This window comes from Anopheles coluzzii, chromosome 2 (genome assembly GCF_943734685.1).
Source record: "Anopheles coluzzii chromosome 2, AcolN3, whole genome shotgun sequence".
Lineage (NCBI taxonomy): Eukaryota > Metazoa > Arthropoda > Insecta > Diptera > Culicidae > Anopheles > Anopheles coluzzii.
In genome coordinates this window covers 2,202,501-2,219,910 of record NC_064670.1, presented here as the reverse complement: position 1 = coordinate 2,219,910, position 17,410 = coordinate 2,202,501, and the positions used below count along the sequence as shown (strand labels likewise).

General features: G+C 51.5%; 2 protein-coding genes across 12 annotated transcripts in view; one reads left to right on the top strand and one right to left on the bottom strand.

Annotated features, from left to right (window-relative positions):
• Positions 1–17,410, bottom strand: part of LOC120953139 (G protein-activated inward rectifier potassium channel 3-like) — a 61,137-nt gene that overhangs the window by 29,829 nt on the left and 13,898 nt on the right. The window contains exon 1 of one of the 3 annotated variants that reach the window (XM_040372846.2): positions 10,021–10,247. The exons of 1 other annotated variant lie outside the window; for it this stretch is intronic. In XM_040372846.2, the coding sequence (XP_040228780.2) occupies positions 10,021–10,046 (26 nt within the window). In that variant the 5' untranslated portion in view covers positions 10,047–10,247. Of the gene's footprint in view, positions 1–8,158; positions 8,821–10,020; positions 10,248–17,410 lie in introns of those variants that run through there. One more of the 3 variants, XM_040372845.2, reaches the window with a different exon arrangement.
• LOC120953142 (serine/threonine-protein phosphatase 2B catalytic subunit 3-like) overlaps positions 1–17,410 on the top strand; it is a 50,852-nt gene that overhangs the window by 24,626 nt on the left and 8,816 nt on the right. Inside the window, exon 1 of one of the 9 annotated variants that reach the window (XM_040372860.2) lies at positions 15,314–15,973. The exons of the other annotated variants lie outside the window; for them this stretch is intronic. The gene's annotated coding sequence lies outside the window, so the exon portion shown is untranslated. Of the gene's footprint in view, positions 1–15,313; positions 15,974–17,410 lie in introns of those variants that run through there. 9 annotated transcript variants of the gene reach the window in all.

Sequence of the window (17,410 nt, the reverse complement as noted above, 5' to 3'; positions counted from 1 at the left end):
GTTTTGCCCCTGCTTCCCCCGCTCACTGCAACAGAATATTTGACTTCATTACGCTCACGGTCACACAAATCAGCAACGCTGCAAAGATACGCCGAACTCTCACATGTGATACTGTCGTTTTTCGCTAAGGGAGTAAGTAAACGTATGCTGTTTCTCCGAAGCCATAAACTGCTTCATCTTGCACACCGGCTGCCGATAACCTTTTGTGTCAACGGCAGGCTAGAAAAGCGAAAGGCCACACACACACACACACACAAACAACTACATTTTATCAAAAAAAACCGACTGCTCCGACGGGCTCGACACACAAAAAATGATGCTCGAATTGGCGGCGAGCGAAACGGGCGTGTGGGTGTGCGAAACACGCGTTGTGACGGCAGCACGCCAAAGCAACATCACGCATACACCTGCCCATTCGTCTAATTTCTTCGGCTCGTTCTCGCACTCCCCACTACGCCCTCGGCATTCAGCAAACATCGCCCCCCCCCCTCCGTTCGGGAGATGCCGGTCCACCGGGCGGAATCGGTCCGGAGATATGTTTGCTTTTAATAATTAATTATACACAAACCATAAACCTATCTACCCGGCCTGTCGCCCGGCCACCCGCCCGATGGTTGACTTCGGCTCTCCAGTGGAAATTCTTCTGGACACGGGACGGACACGGGGTCGCGGAACGAGCGGATTGAGGCCAGATCATAGATCTTCTCCCAGCGAGTTAAAGATCTATCCATGCCGAGGTGATACTGTGTGTTTGTGCGTGTTTATGAAAGCTGGAAATAACAAGCAGAAGGAAGGGAAATCTTTCTCTGCAACCGCTCATTCAACGCTCCCGGGTGCCCGGAAGCGCAAAATGTCTTAAGATCGGAAAGTGCCGATAATGGCACGTGAAAGGCACGACAAAACAACCATTTAGCTGAGGCAGAGGCAGAGAGAAAGGGAGAATGAGAAAGCTTCTTGCTTTTCCCTTGGTGGCAAGCGGTAGCAAGTGCGAGTGACACTGACACTGGGCGACCATCTTCCATTGTACGAGGGCCCGTCCAAATTACATTAATTTTGACAGTCTTTCGGCGTAAAATAAACAAACCCCAAACAACTGGTGGCAAGGGTGGGTCGTCCGGCGGGTCCCTTGCTAAATGGTAAATTGCTTTATAATCTGCCCGCTCTCTTTACTTTGCTCGTGCCCTGCACAGGGGGTAGTAGCTTGTGGAACCTCTGCCTCCCCCACCACAAAAAGCACAAAAGAAGTTGCACCGAAGATAACGCCCGGCCACCAGATGAATGGGCGTGTGTAGTACGGATGTTTTCTTTTGCTCCTCGGGGCCCATTCATTCCGCAGCCCATGCAAACAAACCTTTTCGCCATTTTGCCCGCTTTCTTCGCTAGATCACGATCTCAATGTGGCGATACGTTGTAATGGTTTCCCTTTGACTCTCGCTGGCGCTTTTCATGGAAACAGATGGATTCCAGTTTAATATCCATTACACTGTATAACCTTTGGCCTGAAAGCCCCACAGTATGGTACACGTAGCTATACCCGCTCTCTCTCCCTCCCTTTATCTCTCTCTTCCGCTTTTGACGGCTTATCACTTGTCAAATTTTGAAAATTCAACTCACAAAACTCATTCCCCGGGGACGCATCGTTCCGCGGCGAGAGCAACCAATGGCAAAGAGGAGTAGGGAGAATTTCACGAGCTCGGAAGTAACCTTCACAGAAGTATGTTTTCCCTCTTTCCTAAACCTCCCTCTCTTCTAAACGGATCATTTGCCTAGAATTCCATCATCAAGGTGGCAAGGCAGCTTCGGCAAAGCTCTCGTCAAAGCATTCCCGTACAAAACGGAAGGAAGGAGCAGTCGTTCAGCTGCACACAAGAAAGCGGAGCCACCCGCAATGATGTTTTGTATCGATCGCTCTGCCCGTCCCGCTCTTTTTGCACACCATCAGCGAAAAGTGAACGCCCTCCCCGCAACGCTACCACAGCGTCCTCCTGCTTGCCCCGCTTGAGATGGAATAATCATACACAGAATCTATCATCACGAGCACCCCAGAGAGGCACCAGCCTTAGAACAAAAACGCAAGTGAATCAAAAACTCTCCACATTTATCTAGCAGCAGAGTGTGTTGTTTCGTCGCTCCGCCGCTTCGCTCGCTTTCGATTCTGGGTCGTGTTTCGTTTGCTAGGGGTTTGATGGGATCTGCCCGGGACAAGACTTAACCTACATCATCGGGCCGGATTCGGGCAGGAAACACAATACAGCACAGGCACGGCAAGAATGCGTACGGAGACTGGCGTGCGGTGGAAAAGGGAGGCAAACTCTCGCATGCTGTATTTCTTTTTCTTTGTTCCTTGAACGTTTCCCCCGCTGGTTCACTTCGTCGGTGCGCCTCCGCCTCCGCGGCGAGTTTGGGAAAAAAATCTTATCTCAACAACACCAGCTTTGAAAATTCACACTCTATTCCGGCGCTGGTGGGTGCTGGGTGGTGTGATCGATGACAATCTTCAATATGTTACCTGTGTATTATACGACGAATACACACCATCAAATCTTGCTGACTACAGACAAAGTTGCTGCACGTATGGGCGTACTTAAAAGGCGGCTGGATGGCACAAGGACGTTCGACAGAATTCGGAATTCCTTTTTATCCAGAAAAAACATCGATTTCTGCTTACTATTTTCACAGCAACAACAACAACAAAACCACTTCAGCCCTTTCAGCGGCTTGCAAGGCACGTGACGGTCCCAACAATAAAAAAAAGACTCTGCGAAATTGAATAATGCTGTTCTTTAAGCGAAACCCTCGTAACACTTAGTAAAGTCGAAGAAAAGTTTTCACCCCTGCCCCCGAGAGGGAGGGAGGATGAAGATTGCGAATAAATACTAACTTCGTTTGTAAACTCGCGCTCGGTTTACCCACTGCTGGAATGGAAAATGTCACAGGATGTGAATATTTCCACTGCCCACCATCGTTTTCCTTCTTCCTCCTCTCGGCTCCATTTTGTTCGCTCTAGCGCGCACACAAAGACCTATCAATCATTGTTCCACCACTATGGCAAGCAAGGAACAACCAAAAAAAGCTCGGGACATATAATAGTCTAATCCTAGTCTTATCCAAATTACCCTAGCAAAAATCTATTTCGCTAATGCTTGATCGGATAAAAACTTGCCCATACCCTCGGCCCACCCACCCCTGGTTGCCCTATTTTCCGTCCAGAAGTAGAGAAGGAGGCGGAGTTTGACTGTTCGTGCCTACCGAAACTTTCCCTTTGGGGGGCAAAAAGATAGAGCAGATAAGAAAGAGGCTTAACTTAACCTCAATCCCAACGGCCGGCAGATGGGAGCGGGAAGGCCTCGTGATGGCTTCATAAATTTTCCCAAGCTCCCCTGCCCGCCGTGCCGGCCGAAAAATCAGGGTCAGCAGCAAACAGTGGTGACTTTGGAGACCGCCGCCCTTTGCGAGTTTTCCGTTAGCCATTACCGAATAAATGTCACCCCGAGTGCCTCCAAGACGACGCATTCCAAGAAGTGGAAATAAAACCAACCCATTTTTAAGCCACATAAAATAGACACACAAAAACACGCCTTTGCTCACCGACCCGTCGGGGGATGGAGCGAAGCAGGGGACACAGCCGCCGACAACGCTCTTCTCTCGGTTCGCTCGTTTTTCTTTGCGTCTTTGCGAGTTTTTCAAGCACCCACCCACCGCGATACGGCCAGCGAGCACGACCGAGTTTATGCAAATATTCGCTTCAACCCACTATGAAACAACACAACTCCAAACTTTGCAGCACCGATTTCTTCCAACTTGCTGAACAGTAAAACACGCCGGCTAATCAAAACAAATCAAATGCATAAAGCTAGCAAACAAAACGGTGCGCGGGCAACGAGCGGGGCAAGAACAACACACACACACAGCACAGCCGAGGCGCAGGCAAAACACACGCCATCCTTTGTGAGCTGATTTCCATCTGCGCGCGAGAGCTTGATTGTCCTTTCGGGAAAAAAAGCGGGCCATTGGTATTCAAAGCCCGGGCCAGCAGTAAACGATGGCGTCCGCTTCCCGATGCGTGCAGGGTTAACGGGGTGTAGTTAACATAAAATGAAAAGACGGAACGTTTTCTTTTGCGCAGCTGCTTCTTGCTGCAAGCAGTCCTACAACAAAAAAAGGCGAGTCCCCACGATGAAGGGCGAAACCGACGCTCAGCGTAATGCTGCCTTTCGGAGTCGGACCTTTCGCAGAGATTATTTCCACCGAGTGGGTGTGGCCACTTCCGGCCCGGAACGTGGCTGATTAAATGTCCCACGCGCAAAACGTGCACGCCAAAAGCAGGCAGCAACGCCGACGCGAAATAAAAAAGACCTGTCTCGATAAATATTTTCCCTTACAAATCAATTCACTGCGGGGTCCACACTCGATATCAAAGCCACCTCCTTCCCCCGTTAGCAAGCCATTTTTATCTTGGGTAGTTTATAGCTGCTAGCTGTCGGTTTTGGCAGCGCCGAATGCTGCGAGACAACTGTGTCAGTCCACGCACGTCCACGATCGGTTCCATCGAAAGGGAGGAGGAAAGCGAGAAAAGTGCGCGGAAATTGACGCATAACCACAATGCTCCACACACACACACACCGTATCCGTACGCGGACCCGGAAGGAGCGCCCTCAATCACCCGATTGGACAGCCGACAGTCATGTTGAATGTTTTATTACCCACTTTTCGCCCCAGCCTCACCCCCGAGCCACTGGTGACACTTTCTTTAGCAACTTTTTTGTTTGACTTACCACGCCCGCACACAACGCGGGCCGCAGTACCACGAGCGCATGGTGCTGCCCTTTTTCCGATTGTCAACCGCACAAGTGAGCAAAGAAAATTAATCTACCATCAACTCCCCACCCAAAACCAAATCCGACCTGACCCGGCACACGTGCGGCTGCCTTTGTGGGACGATCCTGAGAGAAGTGGGGTGGCTTGGGCGGCGACACGGTTACCCATCAATTGGTTAATTATCATGAATGTATCGCAATCAACCATATGCCACCGCCGGAACGGTTCCGGCATATTTTTACTTTACCACCGGCTAGGCGGCTCCATTTTTCACGAGCAACCAGGCGCCTCCACGTCTGTGTCTCGTGCGCCGGCACATGGAAGGAGATGAAAAATGAACCTAATCTACTGCGGAGCCTTTCACGATTCGCCAGTACCGCATGTAGCATGTGTGTGTATGTATGTGTGTTTTTGTCCTCGCTAAGAAAAACACAAAATATATACTGAATCTAACAGCCTTGAACAAAACACACCACGAGAGAGTACAGTGCGGAACATGGTACGTCTTTCTAGGCGAAACTCCAGAGCAGTGTTATATTTTGCTACACTCACACGCTCTTTATAGCACTACACTATACACGCGGCTGATATACCATTTGCCATCCCTCGAAGCGATGACTTTCCCTCGTGCGGTTTTGTGCATTTGCTGCCCACAATTCACGAGGCCCACACGCCGTTCAGGAACGACGCGAGTATCGCAAAACATTATCCCATGTCACGGTCAGTGCCCGTCGGCATAGTTCTGGTTACGGTTACGGTAGAAAACCCGTTGTTCTCTTATCGGTACGCTTGTTGGCCCGAATTTTCCACCCACATGGTGCACTCCACACACACATGAAGGCGTAGGCTACACATCCCGTGCACCGTGTGAGCTTTGAACCCTTATGAAATGAACCTCCGGCGATACGCCGCGTGTGTTGCTGCGACAGTGTAGAATCCTTCCAAGCGCACCCGCTCGGAACTGAAAAGATGACATTGCGAAAGGATTCGGAGAGCAATATCCTGTTCCCAAAGCGAAGGAAGAAAAACCGGGAAGCGCTTAAAACGCTGTGCATGACATTAACGTGGCGCCCGGCAGCTGTGCCACGCTGATGCAGAAGCCGGACCAATGGCGGCTGCAATATGCCGAAATAGCGCCCAGTTTCTGCCAAAGAGCACATCGAGCGACCAGTATTGGGGTTGGAATGGATATGGAGGGCGCACTTGTCGTGGCGCTTTGTCCAATGTAGGTCAATCCGCTGAAATCCAACCATAGGGGAAAAAAGAAGAAAAAGAAGAACGAAGGTCATGTCCCATACACACAGGCAAGCTCACCCGGAGTGAAGCCACGACATGAGCATGGAATAAAACCAACTAATCTTAATCCAACCTTCTTTTTCTGTCCGTTCCACATGAGCTTCCGGTTTGCGGTCGAAATTAAGCTTCCGAAAACACGTACGAGCGCCTGATCGGGCGAACGAGTGACGAGTTTTCTCGATAGCGTGTATCTGCTACTTTCATTACAGTAATTACCCAGCGCCAACGGTACAAGACGATAAAAACGGAAAAAGGCGAAGCGCTCAGCTCTCCTTCCGCCCTGTGGCGTTGTCCTTCGATCGGCCCTACCCAGCTTGTGCCCCGTCCAGCGATCGGAACAAGCTGATAATGAGAAAAAAGCGGAGAGCATTTAAGCCGTAGCCGTGAAGCGCACTCGCGCCCTAAAACGGACACCCGCTTATCACTCCGGCACACTCGCAGAACCTACATGGGCGCGCGCGAGCGCGTTACCGATCTTCGTCACGCAATCGCACCATGAAGAATGGCCGCCCGGCAGGCCAAAGGAAGCAAAGCACATTTCCTTGCTCTTCGGGAATCTTCTTGCCGTTGTGGGTGTGTGTGTGTGTGTGTGTATGTTTTTGTTATCGCTCTCTGGAAGGTCAGAGCAATGAAACGCATTCGGATGGGCCGGTCATTTCCCAGGAGGGCTATCGCAATCACCCGGGCAGCTTTCCCCGGAAACGATTATCAAAGTTTGACCTTCGGATGCAAAGCGAACGCTGCTGAGGAAGACAATATATTAAAGAGGAAACTATTGCTTGGAAAACAAAACCGAACACGAACGTATTTAGCTAAAAGGCAAGGCCAAAACCAGCGCCAAAACGAACCAAACACACCAAACGAACGACACATACGACGGTGGGATTATTAATTCACTGCATTACTCTGCATTGCGCTGGCGAATCTTTCGAAAAAAAAATACAAGAAACTTCCCCATGGCAGTCCATACATCACGACACACGCTCACAGGGCGGTACATTTGTTTAGAAAAGCGAAACGAAGTACAAAAAAACCAAACACATTCCTTTTGCGCCGAAAAAAAATCGAAACAGAAACGCAAATAAAAACCCCTCACACCCACCTACAAAAAAAACAAGGGGAAGATGGAGAAGAACAAGGACAGGTTTTACTCCACCCGTGCCCGAGCCACAGTCACATCTGTTTGATTTGCAGCGTGTGTGTGTGTGTGTGTGTATGATTGTGTGCTTATTTTCTTTCCCTTTTTCGCTTTGCTGTTGTTGCCCCTTTGGCACTACGCCTTAACGGCCGTTTGGTGCGCCGTTTTTCATTGTTGCTACCGTTTTTTTTTTTTGTACCAGCTTCTGTTTCTGTTCGGCCCGAAGTAGTAAGCCAAAAGTTAAAAATATCCTCCCGTCCGTACCGCAATGACTCACGGTTTGGTACACTATTATCAACACCAACACAGCATCTGTACCTGTACCGCCACGGCACGACACAATACGGTCTTGGTCGTGACACGACCCTCCCTCTCCGTCCGTCCTCCCTGCCGCGTGGCCAATGGTCAAAGGGTGTCAATTACATCTCACGTCGCACCTCACCCATCCCCACGCTGGTCACGAGAATTGGCCCAGCCGACCGACAATCGGTAAATGTCTAGCGTAGTTGTGTCTTCTTTTTGGTTATCACCACCCACCAGCCTCCCGCTCCTGCCCGTCTCACTTGGCAAACTTGCTTGTACCGTTGCTCATCAAAGGAAAGGAAGCGACAGAAGATGAATGAGAAAAAACCGCCAATCCACTCACATGTTCTCATCACACACACAGCCACGTTGCTGCTCAAATGGACCAAAGCAAAACGGCCCCGAATGAAGAAAAAACCGTTCCATCATTCGCCACCATTTTGTCTCCCATTGGCTCGTGAAAAAAAAAGAAACAATCCATCTCATCGCATTCCCTGTGCGGAGCACACAAAAAAACGGGACGAGTGGGAAAGTAAACAACCTGAGCGGTGGGAGCGAAGGAAGGGTCAAGAAAATTGGACAAAAAAGTCACAAAACACCTACTTGAGCATTTCCTCGTGCCAGTCCGGTTCCGTGGACGATGCTGCCCATTTGTCGTTGTCAATCGCTATCGATATCTGGCTGAAGCACGGTTTCAGCTTCCTCGCGGCCATGGCCATACCGTAGCCGCCGCCGCCGCCGCCACCGCTGCTGCTGCTAACGACGATTCGCCTCCACCACCGACGTAGCTGGTCAAACATAAATAAATTTTCCCGTTCGCTCACCAACACCACCAACACCGCCGCCACGGAGCAGCACCACTTGCCTTTGCCAACGAACCAACACACACACACACAGTAGTCGGGAAAGCAAGCTCTTCCAAACGCGCAGATTTGGACACGTGTTCGGGCTGATCTTGTCTTCGCTTTGTTTGCCTTTTCTCACCCGCTTTCAAAACTCCTTTTCCATTCGCCTATACACGTGTGCACCGCATTTTAAATACACATCCTGACCATCATCGGCAGCACCAGCCGGTACGCCACCTGTGTGTCTGTGCGGCAAACTTTAAACACCATTTTACCATCATCTTTCAAAGCCTCACTTAAAGGCAGTACACGTCTTGGAGGTGTAAATTGCATCCACGATGGAAAACTGCCGCAAGCGAGAAGAAGCGGGACACTTTCTTTACAATTCCACCCACTCGGCAACAGGGCAGGTTTGAGCCGTGTCGTTTTACACCATCACCACCACCCCCGCCCGGGCCCTTTGGGTTGACACAATGGCAAGGTGCGAGAATGGACAGAGGGCGAACGCGAACGCGCCCAGAAGGCTAATGATGTTGTCGCTTTCAATTTTCGATTACGTTCGGTAGCGAAAAGCCCATCCGACAGCTCGTCACCCGCGTTTGTTGGCCACATTCTACGGCAATATCAACAAACCAACCGGCCCCCGTGATGCTGGAAGATGCCCAGCGGCGCTCTTTAACCACTACGACACAACCAAGACAACTGCTGCACTGTTTCCCCCGGATCCGTAACACAGTGGCTCACATTTCGTTCAGTGGCTCGCCACACCACTCGCTGACATTTGATCCGTTGAGTGGTCGAAGCTACTAAGCACCACCGACCACAACAAGCGCCAATCCACTAACACACACACACACACAAACCCGCGGCTCCGCATTGACAGATGGAAACGTCAAACGAGCGTAGAAGCAAAACAAAGCGCTACCATTGTCCGATGTGACGCAGCCTGCTGCGATGGGACGATCTCAAGAGCGACACGATCGAGTGCTGCGACGCTACAATCCAAAACTGACAAAAGACGCTAAGCGAACCCGTCCCGAAACATTGCCGATCGATCGCAACACACTGCGACAACAGTTCAGGAGTGTCAATTGGTGTGTTTTTGTGTATTGTTTACACTAGTTGTGAAATGGTAGTGCATGAAAATGAGCTAAACATGCCCCAAAAACAGTCCCAACTCTAGCGCTACTTTGAATCTTTCACGCTTCAAACCACACACACACACAAACGCTCTGCTCCGAGACTCCTTTGTAACAAGTGACACTTTGTGCCTGCTTTGTTATGTCGCCACAACTCCCTTGATAGTGTGGGCAACAGCAAAAAACGCATACACACAGCCGAAAGGAAGCGCAAATCGGTGCGGATGCGGATGTGTGGGTGTCTTTTAATTGTACGATAAAAATAACATACAGCTGCGCCATCTACGGCGTTACACACCAACACACACCCCGCTGTTGCAGCTTCGGTTCGCATTGTTGGACCTTTTTTATTCGGCGACATCCAAACCTACACAGGACTTGTGGTGTGCGTGTGTGTTTCAGTGCGGCTCGAAAATTCAACGCTCGTCGAGGGTTCATGGCGTCACCGTTAAAATTAAAACCATCATCCTAACCAGCTCACCTTACACTGAACCAGGTACCCTTCATGTTCCTTCTGCTGCACCGAATGTCCTCCGTCGCTCCGCTGCTGCTGGCTGCCCCTGGCGTGCACCGTGCCCTTTTTTGCGGCCTCTCTCTTTCTCTCTGTTCACACACTGCAAAGCATCGCTTATTAGCGCCCGCACTGTCGCACTGTCGATAGCGCAGCGCCACCGCTACGTAGACCCTAGGCTAGGGCACTCAGCAAACGGCTTTTGTCACCACACCACCGGCCCCGAGCACACCGACCTCAATAATTGAGCTATCAATATTCAATCTCAGTGCGCTCGCTCGCACAGTGCGTGGGTCGCTCAGTGGCAGAGCAGACGACACGCAGAGGTCTTGCCTTACTCTCTGTGCGGACGATGCCGGGCCGCGCAGGAAGCCTGTTCCCCTCTCCCCATGTGCTTCGCCCAATCACGCATGCTAACGCAGACTTTTGCCGCATGAACCTTGCACACACAATACACTCACACAGCAGCAGGATTGTGTGTGCGTCCCGAGCGCCGAGGTCGTCGGATCCCCCCGTCGGTCGTGTTATATCCCGCGTGTTCCCTTACTCCCGCGACCCAGCACCCAGCAAGTGGAAAATTAAATCGTTGAATATTTTAGTACATGCACATTCGCGCGCATACCGAGCTGGCGCGATACTTTGCTTCCTCGCCTCCTCTTCCGCCAGCTTCCCCGCGGGGCAACGGTTCGTCACGTCTTCAGCTCTCATCGCTCGGAAGAGAAGCCACCGGAACAATAACAATTCTGACATCATTTTGGGGCTCGTTGGTGCTGCTGCTGACAGATTCGGTGCCATAGCCACAAAAAATGGGAAGGCAAACATCCTGACAGGGCTTCCAGGGCTGGCGAGAGCCACGCAACGGCACCGGGACGAACAAAACACCGAACCGATTCGACGCTCTGAATCTCGTCTCATCAAACAGGTGCTTTCCAGTGGTGCTGCGAGCAGTTTTCCACCGTGTGATCCGTCAATTATAAAAGCGGCACAAGAGGGAACACCACCAACCTGCCCACCCGTCCGCCGAGCGACTCCTGCGTCTATCGATTATAGTTGAGCCTTCCGCTGCTGTGTACGCCGGATGGGCAGGAAATAGCACCACTCACACCAGCCCGAGAGCTGCTGCCGTTGCTGCTACTGAAGTACGGGATGAGCTTCTTTGTCCTGTTTCGCGCTCGTTCCGCGGAAGCGACTTCACTGCTGGCTCGTTGACGACGAGCATTCATGAATAAAATATCAACTTCCGCGGTTGGTGCTCGTTCAGCTTCGACCCGAAACTGCCCCGAAACGAGAATGCCTGTGTTGGGGGGTCGTTTTGTCGTTTTTTGACGCTTTCCATAAATCAACAATACACACACACCGCGCGGACATTCCGCGAACGCAGCGTGCGCGTGCTTTTCCAATTAACCGCGCTTGGCGGGGGGAGGACGGCGCTATTGTCTCTGCAGCAGGACAGGACGCGGTCATAACCTCAAACAAATCATCAACCGCGTTCCGCATGTGATTAGCATTTTTGGCCACTGTGAGTTGTTGTTCGCGATTTACAATGATTCTTCGGACAGGCGGACAATCCTCTGCCATCCTGATTTGCTTGCGTAGTGCAAACAATCTGACAGTGGAATTTGCGACGCGAATTTTGCTCTCAAACAATGGCTCACATTGCTTCGAAATGGCCGAGAATCTTTAATTAGTCTGTGCAAAAGTTGAGTTTTCTTCGCGTTTTTCTTCATCAATTTTCCCCTCCGCACTATCGCGCAATTATTTCGGCGCAAAGCAATTGTAAGCACCACTTCCGCTCCAATTAAACAATCGCGCACGGTGCTAAAACGCTTGCCAGCCGAGCCAACAATTTGCGGCAAAACAACAAGTTCAATTAACGAACCGATATACCCCCCTCACCCCACAACCACGGCAATAAACTTAAGCAACTAATCGCCGCACCAAACACGAACAACAGGGACAACTGCTTCTATCAATTCGTGGTTCTCCGATCGTACGTTGTAAACTTACTTCTTGGCCCCGAAAATCCTTCCTGCAGCTGTTCGGCAGGAGGGGAAACTTTCACCCTGGGCGAGGGTTGCGGGACGGATGAAAAGTTTTAATTAATTCCATAATTCACTCCACCAAAGCATCTGCGATTCCGTGCGACCACTTACCGGCTGGTTGGGTGGGATCTTCCCTGCGGAATGCAATGTGCAGCAGCAACGGTTGGACAACGGTTCCCAATAAAATAGCTTCAATTTATAGCGCATGTTTTCGTGGGGAAGGTGGGGAGGGGAGGGGGGGTTTAGCTTTTCATCCCAATTGTTATGGGTGAATTCAAAAGAATATCATTCAAATCAACTACCAGCACGAAACTAATTATATAAGCTTACGAATTTGTGTTCCAATTCCAATGCACCTCCAAGCGAATCTTCTGCCGATGTTCCGTACCAAAAGCCGTGCCATTCTCGGTAATACATTGGGAGGGGTGGGGGAGAGGGAGATTTACATTCATCACCACCTCTTCCTCCGGCGGGGGGGGGGTGTTCTCCGTAATAGCATCTCCCCCCTTCCCATCCCAATTGACTCGGAAACCAATTAATTGTCCACGGACCTATGTACATTCCGCAAATTATGTCAACAAACACCGGCTGGGTCGTCGTGCTGTCTTACCTGCGGATGGAGAGAAGGAAAAGAGAAAGAGAGAGAGAAGATACTATTTAGAGAGCACACATAAACATACAACCGTCGGCGGGTCCGCTATGGAGAGGGCGCACAACAACAGCGGGCAAGCAGAAAATGGAGAAAATGGTTACAAAATTATCTCGTTATCAGGAGGGGAGGCGGCACCCGGCTGTGCGGTACATTCTTAGCAGGGCGGGCAGGCATATAATTAGTGTGGTAATTTTCTTTTAAACGATACCAACACCGGTAGCAGTTGGTAGTGGCGGAGATGCCAACCCCTTCAGCTCGCCACACTGCGGGCAGCCGTTGTTTGACGACGTAAAGAGAGACGTTTTGGGCCACCGTCGTCGTCGTCGTCGTCGTCGTTTGCCTTTCCAAACTCGTTTTTCGGTCCGGTAAGGTCAGTGGACCGGCGGTGTGGTGAGGCTGCGGTTTACTACACGCCACGAAAACCCACCACCCAAGTGATAGAGCAAGGGGCGAAAGGGTGCTGCAACTACTATCGTTGCTTTTCTCTTGCTCCATCCCCTCTTGTTTACAGAGGCTGTGACACGGCTGTGTCGCGCAGTGTATATTGTAAACATTCTTCTGACACCCACACACATGACGGCGAGTGGCTTGAGCCGCCTAATGACACACATTATTTACCGCGAGGCAAAGCAATCGTAAAATAATGAACATTTTGTTACAATTTCCAGCTGCGAGAGGGCTGGCGCGGTGTAAGTTTATCTAATTCATTGCGCACCGGCCCCGGCTTATGACAGCGCGCTTAACACCTACCCAAAGCAAAGCCCCGAAGCGGACCGCGCACCCGCCGCCTGTTTACTTCCCGGGGGCGTATATAAATTAAAATTAAAATTATGTGTAAATAATGCCCTTCGCGAAATATGGTAGCTAAATATGAGATCGTCGAGATCGTGTAAATAATTCTACACCACTCTTCCCCCCGCGGAGGGTGTAGCCTCCCCCTCTCCGCCACCATTGCTTCGTCACATCAAATCACATCCCATCCGCCAGCCACAAAACGATGCGCCCGAGATCGAGACGTGTTTATCATGCCAATTCTCAAAGTAACACATTTCGGTGTGTTTTTGACACATCAATTTTGGTGTGTTTTTTTTTTTGCTTCTTTTTCATCCACTGCAGTCCTCCTCCTCGCATCGCATTTTCCGCGGGGAACGGAGATCAATTGCTTTTTCAGCGAGCGGTAGAGGGAAGGGAGTAGCATGATGGCGAAGGACACGATACCGCGAATGAAGGAAACGAATTACCCATTGGCGGTGGTGGTGGTGGTGTGATGGTGATGGTGGTGGCGGCGACGGGTGCACATAATGCTGCGCTAGTGGGCAGATTTAATTTTAGATCTGTGTTGCTCTCGCGGGCCTCGGACCCGGCCACCATCACTGAAGCTGACCCGGCCCCGGCAAAATCGGTCGTCTATTATTGCCACTCCTACGCCCTCCCCCACCAGCAACCCCAATGGCATGTCCGGCCCTTTACCGTCCGGCCGGACGCCGAACCATGACGAATTAATTACTTCATTAAAATCTAATTCACCCGACGCCATCGACGATCGCATGCATGTGTACGGATTCTCGCGCTTTCCTCTCGAAGGATGGCGTCTTAATCAAACGTCCACATCGACCACACACACACACACAAAGGCTGTTTTTTTTGACACGCTCGTACTGGGGGAGCTCCTAATCCCAATCGACACGAATCAATCGCAGCCTTCTTCAGCACTTTCGACGTCTTCTGCCCTATCGTTGTCACCTTGACGACGCTGTCAGCTGTGCACACGACCGGCACCATCGAAGTGATGGAATAATTGACACCCTCCCAACAATCGCGAGATCGTCTCCCCGTCGCCAGCGTCCTAGATTAAAAGGCAAAAAGGCACATAATACCACAGCCCCACCGCATCGGTACCTCTCCCCCTTCGATTCACACTCTCTGGTGTGTTCGAACAAGTCATCGATCGATCAACCGATCCGATCGGTCGGTCGCGTGAGCTTCACGTTGGCTGGCTGAGGCCTGGCCTGGTAAGTGGGACCCCTCCCCGCACCGCCGAATAATTAAACGGCAAATCACGCACACGATGCAACGATGCGATCGTTCGCTAAATTCAGGCCAACGCGCGGATGCGGGGCAGCCAAGGGATCGGTAAGGGCGCTCGCTCGGGCAAGGTGTGCGTGAGAGCGCGCTAACGCAAGAGCACGGGAGCATGATCATCTCATTAGGGCTCTCTCGTGCGGTCCTGCTCGCTCATGCGGTCCTGCTCGCTCTGCGCTCTTTTGCAGCATCTTCGGCGGGTATGGTCCAACTCCAAAAGATGATCGCGGAGCAAATACACAGCATGGAATATCATTACCAATCCTATCATGCACTGACAACTACTTTACTGATAATTCCTACTCGAAATGTAACCCGAACCCGGCATTACATCCGCTTCATTCCCGCTTACAACTACTCTCACACACACAGGCTGTGCGCTCTCTCTCGTGCACGCAATGCCTCTCTCGCTCTCGTTCGCGAATCTCTCTCTCTCTCTCTCGGTCGCTTTCGCGTCGGCCGTGTCTCGCCAAACTGGCCGCAAAACGCTGGCTCCATCGACGCGCCAGTTATTCTCCCGTAGTGTACCGTAGCAGCTAGTAGGCCCGGGCGGTGTTGTTTCAAGCGCTCGTCGTACCTTTTTGGCGTGCATTGGCGATCTCCCCGCCGCTACTTTCGTTTTATTACCGCGTCTCTACGCAAACGTTTCGGTTACCCGTTTTGTTGTTGTGTGTGTGTGCTTGTTTTTTTTTTTTATAATTCGGTCACTCGTTCGTTTTACTGTTTTCTGTGTCACACCGTTCAGTTCGCAGTTTAGCACTGTTTTTAGTTTCATCGTTGTGGCTGTTGTTTGTTTCATTGCCTCGTTTTACTACCACACACACACACACACACTTACACGCCAGCCACTTTAAAAGGCCGCTACACCAAATTACGGTGCAGCCTCATCATTCGCACGCCGCCGCAAGAGCCTTTTTTTTAGCCCCGTAACCGTATTTGGATTTTATCGTCGTGTTCGCGCCACCATCGTCATCACCGTCATCGTTGGCACAGCACGTGTGTGTGCGCGTGTGTATTTGTGCAACTGTTTGTGTGGTCACGCGTGTCACATCCTTCGGTCATACTCGTCGCTAGTGCTTCATCGACGACCACCACCACCATCATCATCATCATCGTCGTCGTCGTCGTGGTCGCTGGCCCCAGAAAGGTGCGTTGAGCGGTGCATATTTACATTGGGTGACAATTCACCGCCATCACGAAAGCGAGGGCTAGCGTGTGCTGCACACAGACTGTTGCCCACCTGTTGCCGGCAGCAGTGTGCGGTGATGAACCTGTCTTGCTAGCTCCCCCCCCCCCCCCCACCCTCCATTACTGCCCCACCACAGACGGTCATGTCGCACGGCCATCGCCGCGCTTGCAGAGACTTATTTTTATTCCTCTTGTGCCGCTGCTTTCGGCCGCCTTTGATCGAGCCCTGTAGCTGCTGCACCCGGGTCATCCCTTTACTCTGTGTGTGTGTGCGTGTGTGTGTTTATTTGTTTGTGTGCATGTGTGAAGTGGAAGAGCGAGCAGGGCCGATAATTTGCCCTGTCGCTCGTCGGCGCGAACGACTTACGCGGCTTGACCGAGGTCAGGATACGCACTGCAATGGCGAAATGTACGGCCGTGTGTGATCACCAATTCGGTACACACCGACGGGTTGTGCCCGTTTTTGCACACGATCGACAGGCCGGCAGAAGGCGTGCAAGTTGCATTAAAGCTTTCACCGAACGTCCATATTGAATCGGACGTGTGTGCATTTACATACGCGCTGCTTGTCGTCGTAGCTCCGTTGTCTATCTTTACGAACCACACACACACACACACACACACACACACAGACACACACACACGTGCTGAAAAGTGTAATGGAAGACAAAAAAAAAAAAGAACAAGCACCCCTTTCTCTCGCAGATCATTAATCCCCGTGACGATTGTAATGCCGCGACACCGTTGGGATTTGCACGGCACCCAGGCGTTGGAGACAACAGCCCCATCTAACCACCGTTTGACCCACACCGAAGCGCAGGCCGAAAAAAGCACATGACAAACCTGACCTCCCCCCCCCCCCCCCCCCAAAGAACCGTGCAGTTTGTGTCCTGCAGGAAGAGGGGGGGAGTGCGGGGACCCGTGGTTACGGTTGATTGAAAGCGGAACCTAAACGACATTGACAGCGGCGTGCCGTGCGCCGTTCGTGTGCCGTGCTGTTAGCCGTGCTCCTGGCTCTGCTCAGCTGCCTCGTTTTGGTCCACAAGCGGCTCCACCACTCCCCCTCCTATTACCACCACCAGTAGATAGAACAGTAGTAACGGCGGCATCGCGCATCGTTCGACCATATTTTATTCAACCTCCGCACCCTGCCCACGGTCGGGCGGCCCGGCCCCCGGTTACACGGTCTCCATTTTCCATCCATCAATCTTTGCGCCGCCTCTCTCTCTCTCTCTCCCCTTGTCCCGCTCCCTCCCGTTTGGGTTTTCGCTTCTGTGTGTCTAGCACACGGCACGGGGGGGGGATAGCATTCGCATTTGACAGCCAACTAAACAATCATGCCAAAAATACGACGTTACGCCTGCCACGGCACGGCCGTTCGCTTTCCTCTTCCCTG